The sequence below is a fragment of the Hyposmocoma kahamanoa genome, unplaced genomic scaffold, assembly GCF_003589595.1.
Source record: "Hyposmocoma kahamanoa isolate Upper Pololo Valley unplaced genomic scaffold, ASM358959v1 78, whole genome shotgun sequence".
Classification (NCBI taxonomy): Eukaryota; Metazoa; Arthropoda; class Insecta; order Lepidoptera; family Cosmopterigidae; genus Hyposmocoma; species Hyposmocoma kahamanoa.
The window spans coordinates 15,275,100-15,285,264 of record NW_020653945.1 but is presented as its reverse complement, the minus strand read 5'-3'; the positions used below and the strand labels follow the sequence as shown (position 1 = coordinate 15,285,264).

The 10,165-nt window shown below is 37.7% G+C and overlaps 1 protein-coding gene across 2 annotated transcripts in view; it reads right to left on the bottom strand.

Annotated features, from left to right (window-relative positions):
* Positions 1-201: 201 nt before the first annotated feature.
* LOC113233010 (cyclic nucleotide-gated cation channel alpha-3) overlaps positions 202-10,165 on the bottom strand; it is a 75,961-nt gene continuing 65,997 nt past the window's right edge. Inside the window, exons 4-10 of one of the 2 annotated variants that reach the window (XM_026467943.1) lie at positions 8,262-8,454; positions 7,431-7,531; positions 7,112-7,261; positions 5,570-5,722; positions 5,291-5,432; positions 3,464-3,706; positions 202-1,268 (exon numbers count right to left, since the gene is read on the bottom strand). In XM_026467943.1, coding sequence (XP_026323728.1) covers positions 1,181-1,268; positions 3,464-3,706; positions 5,291-5,432; positions 5,570-5,722; positions 7,112-7,261; positions 7,431-7,531; positions 8,262-8,454 — 1,070 coding nt within the window. In that variant the 3' untranslated portion in view covers positions 202-1,180. Of the gene's footprint in view, positions 1,299-3,463; positions 3,707-5,290; positions 5,433-5,569; positions 5,738-7,111; positions 7,262-7,430; positions 7,532-8,261; positions 8,455-10,165 lie in introns of both variants that reach the window. The other variant, XM_026467944.1, reaches the window with a different exon arrangement.

Sequence of the window (10,165 nt, the reverse complement as noted above, 5' to 3'; positions counted from 1 at the left end):
AAATAAGAAGGAATAAGTACAAAACAGTTTTAGACAATTGGTAATATTTTTTACATTAAAACATTTTGTTTTATCTACTTAACTCTTATTTGGCAGTAGTGATTTTTAAATTACCAAACTGATTTAGTTATCAGTTTCTACTAACCTCTCCTTAGTAAATAGGTATTAATCATTCTATACAACGAATTACACTTTACTATGGTCGTTTTTGTATAATAACGAATGAAATGCTCGCAAAATGCTAGGTCATTGATCATTGACGATGAAAGAACTATTCCCTAGAGTGTTGCAAGAAATAATGAATTCCAAGTAAATTAATTACAGTAAGAAATATAAATTATAATTAGTGAAGATTCAAAGTGGAAAATATAATATAAGATTAAGTCTCCCAGGATTTTATTATAATTAAAGCTCAAATTTATGGACATACATCCATTTCGAGTACTTTATGAGTTAACTTAAACTTACTCGCAGCATAACACATTTTGGCCTCATACTTGGCACACAGTTCAAATACAGATACATAATATATGTATAACTTTTTACACAATATTTTAAGCACGAGGTGATTGACGTCTTCAGCATCCAGCGAGACGCAGGGTTGACTAGATACGGGCTTTAAGAACATTGTATATGAGGGAACCTATTTCTTGCACAATTTATCTTACTGGATAAACCAATTTCCGTCATGTAACATAGACACAAGTTATATGCACAACATACAGTAACTAACAAAACAACGACACTGCCCTTGGGGCACAAAGACGAGCTGAACGAGCGGGTAGCGCTACAAGACGCGACTACCTCGCCTCACGCACTCGACACACTACACTTGCTCGATGTACCTTAACGACATTACATTTAAGATAATATTGTCTTGGCAAAATCTCACTCCACGAACACTCGTCAAATATTAGCGAGTCGTATATACTACGTATATAAATTTGATAAAGTTAATTCGTATTTAAATATTCCGTAATATTATGTTACTCGTTATGAAAACACTATGAGTAGTTTGTTTCACAGAAGTCACAGTTGGCGTCTTCAGCGCGACGACCAGCGAGCGGCGCGGGCGCAGGGGCGCGGCAGAAGGCGCGGTGGCGGTGGGTTAGTACACGGCAGAGACGAGGTGCTGATGCGCGCACAATGGCGCAGGCGCAGGCTCGGGCGAGGCGCGTCGTTAAATGATGCTCTCGCGGTTGCGCTCGTTGTCCTCCTGCGAACTCAGCGAGCTGCCACCACAGATCTGCATCTCGATCTCTTGCAGCCTACAACAACAAACGCCATTTACACGTTACCTATATTATCACTCTTTTTAACTAAGTCTGCAATTTTGTCGGCGTTCAGAAGGGTTAATTCCCTTCTGTAGTAGTCCAAATCGTACACCTATCATAATAAATTTCGTGCCAATCTCTTCAGTAGTACTTAAATATGATTAAATAACAAACGGATGCTGATAAGCAATAACGTATTAGCCCGCAAAAACTTGATTTTAATGCCAAATTATAGCTTGTCGTCTCGTCTACATTTTATAAACTAAGTGATTTGACACCTCCAAATATTGAAAAAATATATAAAAACAGTTGACACTAACTCATTAACCAAACCACGAAAAAGAATTTTTAGGCGCCATTTTCTCAAAACTATGATCATGTTGGTTGACACGTTATTGCTTATCAGCATCCAGCTTAAAATATAAAATAACAAACTTTGATGTTGTAACCCAGCCCTACATCGACAAAATCCATAAGTAGATCATCGACTCCACGCTAGAAAAAGATACAAAAATCACCTGTAACAAAATAAAAATAACACAATATTGGTAACAAGTAAAGGATTCCTCGAAGTTTTAATCTTGAAAACATTCAACCCTTTTTTCACTCTCTAGAGACCAAAGTCGGCTACATCAGTAACTTTGGTTTTATTGCTTGTCTATCAGAAGAAAACTCCAAACAACTGCGTGAGTTTGTTTTTCATGGACGAAGTGTATCTTGATGGAAGCTTTGTATATTGTAATAGAAAACGTATTAAATAAGTATGTAGTTATATTTTGATATTTTTACCTCATATTATCATCACTTACACGTTTTGCGATTATGTTTATTTAGTCATATTAGTTAGCATATTTTGTAAATATCGAAATAAGTGAAAATCTGATGGGGCTATTTATTTACTTTTACACTAGAGTAGCCCTGTATTGCCATGGACACACACATAGATAATCTCAAATTACATTTTACAATTATTATATTAAATTATATTAAATTACAATTACAACCAAACTCACGAGAGTAATGTAGGCCATATAACTATTTTTCCCCGGTCGGGAATCGAACATTCATCGCCAAAAAACATGATAATTCGGCCACCGAGGCAGTTATGTTATTAGTTTATTAGAGGCAATATGCATGTAGACAATCATGATATACAGGGTTATTTTTTAAAATACTAACAACCTTCCAGGACTATATTGCTAACATCATATTGCTAATATCATATTTAACATAATATATTTAAATAGATCGCTCTAAACAGGAACTACCCTGTGCAGGACGGGAGTGGGAGACGCGGAGGACGCTTGCACGTTTCAACTTACTTTCCTACCAAATACTGATTTAAAAAGTGTCAGATAGTACAAGAAAAACTGAAAAGTTTATGTTTGGTAAATTTATTGTGTTTTGTGGAAGTCATGAAACAAAAGTTGTTGTTTATGATGTTAGTAATATAGTCCTGCGAGGTTATTAGCATTTTAAAAATAACCCTATACATTTTGTCTGAGAGACCAATTAAATTAAAAAATTAAACCCGCAATACATGTTGGCCGAGCCTAGGCGAATGAAGGCCAATACCAACGTGTAGACAACATAATTGCCTTGCCTTGCGTTCGCTCGGTGTCGCTCGCCTAACTAGCCGAGTGAAGGCGAGCGCCAACGTATATGGGGCTCACTTGGCGTAGCTTGTCGCTCAGTACAAATCAAGATATTTTCAAGTTTTTGGAGTTTTATCAGAATGAACCTGTTACTAGGAACCCCAAAGACCTTCTTCTATGTTCATCTTACCTTGTTCTATTTTTGTAAATACTCAGTATCCACCACCTGCTTTTTTGTCTTTTCTTTTTACAACTTTATTGCGGTATACACTGACTTAATAATTATAGGCGCTCATTAAATAAACAGCAGCAGCTGAAATATCTTCTACGTATCGGCGTCGTCCATATTATTTCAGTGCACAATGAAAACTGACAGCGGCCAACATGTGGGCAGCTCCACAAAACTCGTCTAATCAATTTACCTGCGCTCGCGTTGGCCTATTAGGTATATTGCGGGCATAACATACATACATTTTGCTAGTTTCAGCCAGAGAATGAGAGCTTTTTCGATGTCAAGTCGTTCATAGATGTACTTCACATGCGATCACAATTACGCAATAAGTACGTGGATGCGACGCATAGCTAGATGTTTACCTCTGGTCAACTTCCCACTGCTGCTGACTGAGCTTCGCGGACATGGCAGCGTTTTCGGTCTCGACGGTGTAGAGGCGCTCGCGCAGACGCTTGATCTCACACTCGAGCACCTCGTGCGAATCGAGAAGGCCGCGCGGTGCCAGACTGCCCGCCGCCACGCTGCCACCTCCCGCTGCGCTGCTTCGCACGCTCGACGCTAGTGACGCCACTGGAGACGCTACTCGAAGAGGACTTACTGACGAACTGCAATAAGGACCGTCATTTCAGTATCCATGGTCGTCAAACTCAATCCAATATTATGAAGTCTTGTAGCTTTAACCAATTTATTGTATTCTGAAAAAAGACGACCGATATCGGATGTATGTTTGCTCCACAAGATTGCTAATGGTTTTGCAGATACCACCTTGTTGCAGATGATATATATGATGATGCCAACTCGTTCGGTGCGTATACTCCAAGTATTCAAGTAATAACCCGATATCCAGAATGTATAGATATTACAATGCTATCTGTTCTGACCGTCGCATCGTCAGTATAATGGTAATTATAACAGTATAAGAAGACTCATACATTCCAATACACCACCTTAATTTCGTTACGTAAGCATTATGTTTCTGTCTTATATTATTTTTTTATTTGTTGGGCATATTTAAATAAATTCTTCTAGGCATTATTCTCTATTGTTTTTACTAAAGTGTTGTATATAGCTATAATTGGATTACAGATTTATATTCATTCATCGGGAATAATTTTTGTTGATGTATATTCTGATCTGTAATCTGTCGCTGTATCTTATCCAATAAAATAAAATTCGCCCACCGAACAAAAGTATCTACTATCAAAATTCCTTCTCAATCTATTTCATCGTAACAAAGCAAAAAATCAAAGGATTCTTGGTATCCGTTTTGAATTGCATCTATGTTCAACTGTCCCAAGTGAGAATGTAGAGGCTCGGTTTCACTTTGCTCGTAAGATGTCTCGTCAAGAATATTTGCCGAGACCTCGCCGAGAATGCGAAGCTTTAGTAACAAACATGCAAAGTGTTGGCTTTATTATAATAATAAGTTTCAGTGATGTCACTCAACCTATAGCATTTAGATTACATATGTTAGATCCGAAAGATGCAGTGATATTGCTTGATGTTAATACAGTAGAGCAAAAAATTCCAAAGTAATTGTATTTATAATAATCTCAGTACAGAGTACTAAAAACCGAAATTTAAACAATAAAAAACAAAAAAAAAAGAAAAATCAAAATCGATTCACATTCACGGAGTTATCGCGTAACATACACACAAAAAATACATCCAGTCGAATTGAAAATCTCTTCCTTTTTTTCAAGTCGGTTAAAAAAATCAAGACAATCAAATTTTTATATAATTTGATATAAATGAGAAGAATAGATATCAAATATCTTAAATGTGTACTAAATACTTACTTATAGACAAACTTATCGACAGCAGACTTCATTGTTGCCAGACCTACTTGAATATCTTACAAACAAATTTTCAAATCCAATGAACAGCTGGTTGTTAACTTTCATATTATCTTTAAGTATAGCATAGAGGTAAAGTTCGCAACTAGCGAGCAAGTGAACACAACACTTTACCCATAACAGCGAGAACTAATTTGAGTTGGTTTCCTAACTACGAAAGTTAAAGGACTCTTGCTTGAAAATAAATATTTCGACTATCTGTTTAGCAGTAAATACTTGTTAGTTAAACCTGTGTAAGGGAAACCCCAAAAAGATCAGCCCCTCATAAATTCCCAATACCGTTAATTTGTTTATGTATTCTGTGTATACATCATATTTTCATAGTAGTATCACCTATAAAGCTGGTCCCGGTAGGAAGGCGGGTGTGAGGGGTGCATGGGTGGCACAGGCGCCGGCGGCAGCTGCATCTCCTCGATTGGCACGCGGCCGCTCGTCTCTACGAGTCCCGGTGTTGACTGACACCGGCCCATTGCCACTACAACAATCATCCCTTGTAAGAATAGCATTACTTGTAGCAATATTAATTATTTTACCATTTAAGATTGTCCACCTTAAATGGTAAAATAATTAAAACCACGATACCAATAATTTATTTTGTAGTTGTTATCATACCTTTCTCCAGCGGTGCTTTCTTATATTTCTCAAGTCTCTTGACGGCTATAGCTTCTAGGCGAACTCTGGCAGCCGGATATTCCTTAAGAACGTCCCACATGTCCTTCTTGCTGAGCACGAACAGGTCCGAGTACCCGACGGAGCGCACCGACGCTGTCCGCCGGTTTCCTGTCGACGTGTCATCCACACACTCCGTGCCAACCGGTGTTCGGTCTGTACTCTTACGAGCTGTTCCGGCACCCACTCAACACCGCAGCCAAAACAGATCATAAGATTCTACAGGGGAAGACCGAACACACGGCGGCAAGGCATTCATGGCAAGAGTTGCAAGATCAATAGGAGATAGCGTAACAATAAAGCTCTAAGAAATTTTAACTACAGTTTCAGACAACTCAGGGCAAAAGTACACGTTTCACAGATTTCGTTTAAGGCGTTGAATAAAGTTTCAGGGTCAGATAATATAAATGGAATCAAATTTAAAAATCAATGTAAATAAGCTAGTCTATGACATCGTATATAGTGTTTTATTAGTGCTGGGTTATGAAAAAATTTCCATATTGAATTTAATTTACTTAAAAAAAAAAATTTTTTTTCAGCACATTTCTGTGTTATGTTTTTGCAACGTTTTGCTGAAAATACGAATGTGAGTAATTTTGGAAAATTTCCACCATTTGAAAACTTTACGAACAATTACCCAACACTATGTTCCGTTGAAAAGATCAAGCGCTTAGGGTACAGACTGATACAAAAAATATTTTCAAGAACTAAGCAGTTTTACTAGTTTTACAATGCGAATTAGGTTTTGCAATAAAAAGGACTTATCCGACATCTTCAAGTTAAATACTTAAATACATACACGTAGAGTATACTTAAATATAGGGGGTACATGCACCAAGAGGACACGCCAAATAAGTATAATAAAATTGAGGTTTTTAGGGGGAGATGCAAAGCGACCGGGGACACTGCCTTCAATACAATCAAGGAGATATAAGTGAACGCAAACAAACACATGTTGCTGAATGCTACAGACTTCAAAAGGGATGTCTAACAGAAAGCCAGAAGTCGAAAGAGTATATAAAAGATCGTGCTAACCATAATTATTGAGCAGGTTCGTTCACAATCATTAAAAAGTGATCAATAGCATAGTTCCAAAAAAGAGATTAATCCAGACATATAATGCAATGCTTTCTAAAATGCGAATACTTATAATTGTGATGGAAAAAGGTGAAAATGTAAAGCATTCCCTATAAACCTCGTACAAGACGACGTTAGAGCACGTGTCTTGCTACATTATTGTTAGCAGCGGCGGAATACGATAATGTGAGACGAACAGTGCGTGCGCAACTACTGCAACAATAACGGCAGCAATGACGTGGTAACCGTCGTGCCTGTGATGATGTCCCACAACCTGTTGGTGGCGTCGCGGCCGCTCCCTCGGCCTGATTGCAGCGTCTCCTCGAAACGTTTGCTTTTCGAAACTTTTTAAGAAAATAATAAATAGAAAAATAATGGCGTGGCGTCTCGGGCCGTGGCGATATTTACCAAGTTGTTTACCTGCCGTGCCCATGTTCAGAATGGAAATTTCGCCAAAATAAGAACCCGCTTTGAGTGTTGCTAGTACTGTCTTCCCGTTGTCGCCTACCACTTGCAGCTTTCCCCTGTTTACTATGTACATCTCCTTTCCCACTTCGCCTGGGAACAAACATTCATCGATATAACTTTAAATGCCGCCTCTTTTGACAGAGTATAGATGGTAGTAGTCCTAATTTAGCGTTTAGACTATAGCGCTATTAATACTTAGAGTTGTAAAAACAAAAAAAATATCAATAAGTACGTATATACGTATAGTCGCTGTACACACCTTTTCTGCATATGTAATCGCCAGGCGAAAATAGAACTGGTCGTAGCCGCAGCACCAGCTCGCACAGGAAGCCCGCTTCAGTGTTCTGAAATATCTCGACCCTGCAAAAGCATGCAATATGAGTGAAATCCAGGACTAATCGGGCATAACAGGGTGCTCTGTTACACGCGGCAGAATTAATCACCGCGAAACTGTGCAAAAAAACATTTAAATTGAATGTTAATGACATTTACACCGCACACGCGACACTAAAATGTGCGCAAACAAGGCTTAGCTGAAAACGTAAAAAGTACCGAAGTGCCATTTGGCGACAAAAATTTACGGATCGTAAACGAACACTTTTACATAATTCATGGACGTAAAAAGCGAATGTTTTTCTTTTTAATTATACAACACGGGGTATTAAGCATGAACTGTGCTGCTTTAATGTGGGCGGGAGACAGCGAGTCTTTATCTGTACCCCGCATAAATGTTGCCAAGGACACCTATCAAACAATTTGGTCCTTTTCATAATAACTGAAAAGAAAAATTATTTGAAAATTATACCGAATATGTTGTGAAATTAATTCAATTGTACACATGTATCGACATTTCTTTGATAAACAACTTTCTTAAATGCGTTCTGTTAAACATTCAGGGATGCACGACAAGTGTTTCACCGTACATAGCTTTCTTTCCTGTACGTCTAGTGCAACATGGGCAACAATCGGCGAGTATCTTACGCTGATTGGAAAATCATTTCACCACGTTGGCAAGCATTATAGTGTATGCCATCGTTACTATGAGAAGATTAAAAATACAATATTAATAGTAATTCCACAGAGTAGGTACCTCTTGAGCGTGTCCAAATGTACATTGATAGCAATTTCGGCCTTCAGTTTGTCTGGTAAACAGGATACCGCCTTTTCCTCGTCGGAGCATTTCTGCGTGAGCCAAAGGTAGTCGAACCACTTGATCACCTTCACCTGAAGATGCGTCGGTACGCGTCGCATGCGCATGTAGGTTTTTACTCCGTCTAGTTTTGCTATAACAAAATGATTATTTAAAACTACTAACATTAAAATTATGTACTTGTCGGAAACTTATACATATACCACCTCCGCAATGAAACAATGGTATTTTGGAGCATTTTCATTATTCAAAGTCATCATTTTACATTAATTACAATGGGTTACTTTCGTGGCTCGATTTTATAATAGATTTATAGCCCTCGACTCTTGGTGACGGAGGACAGAGGTGCAGAACCGAAGAGCAGCGAGGTTGTAACTGGCTAACGGCTGTAAAGCGGAACCAGAGGGCAACGAAGAGTGATGACGAGACGGTGGTGGTAGTGCAGCAGTGGATTATACCACTTTGCACTTGGCGATGGAGTTCTACTTCATCTTGAGTGTCGGCTTCAGTTACTCCTGCCGCTCCAAACTCGCTTGGTGAAGGTGAGCTACGCAGTCCAGGTAGGAGGAGCATAGCCGTGAAGACATGGCTTAGCGTGAGGCAATCGAGGAACTGGTCATCAGCCAGGCGCGTAAGCGCGGTAGGAGTAAGGCCAGGTGTAGGGCTTCGAAAAGGTGAGACTTCGTATATTTACTAGATCTAGTGAATGAATCTAGATGTCGGTACAAGGTCGGTACAAGTATATAGTAATCTGTGAAGAATGACGAGTTTTTGGTCGATCGAGAGAGAGAGCATCAAAATTTCAGGAGTTGATGAGGAGAGTCGACACGGAACATTTGCTTGCTACCCCGATATAATCAGTTCATACGTAATTAATTTAATTTAATATTTGTATTATCTTAGCTTTTATTTTTTATTTTTTTCATTTTATTTTATGGGCTTGTCCATAACTATTTGCCACGCTAACACATCAGTCACTCTTCCAATCTTATCACTATACTCTTGTTATCGCACTCACACATACATCCACATGCTTACATACACTATACATATATGTATATATATACATTTACATACATATAATTACATACACACACACACTTACACACCCAAATTTACAAATACACAATCGTTTACTAACCAAACTAACACTGCATAAACAGTTTTTTTTTTCTATTCTTTTATGTTTCTTTGTAAAACCTTAATATATAGATAAGTTAGTTACTACAATTGTCAATGTACTAGTACATATTTCAAAGTAACAAGTATCTTCCAAGGGGTGGAGTTCTGGTGACCTGAAATACAGATCATACGTCTAGTTTAGGCACCAGTCTCCCACAGTATAATTTATTGTTTTATGTATTTTATTTTGGATAATATGCCAATGTATTTTGTATATTGTGGTGAGAAATAAACTTATTATTATTATTATTATAATTTTGAATTTGAAATGAGGAACCAAAATGTGAGCAGCCAGAAGCGGAAACGCTTTTACTGCTAAGATTGCATATCAAAAAAAGAGTAATTTATAGGACAATCTATGGAAGAATAGATTGTAGAGGAGTAACAGATCTGACAATCAATGTCAACAAATGAAAATATTAAATACAAAATAAATGTTTATAAAGGGAAATTGATGAAATATTACTTAATTAGCATTAGAAAAACGAATAGCAAAATTCGGAGATATTATCAGTACGATAGCCAAGATCTGGAGATCAGACATGAAAAGTGAGAAAACTTTCAAAGTGCGAGAAATAACTTATAATAAGAAATTTAAGTACCTAATTTAGATACTAATAATAGGGGTTAAAGTATGAAATTGCCGATTTGTACTGAAAATC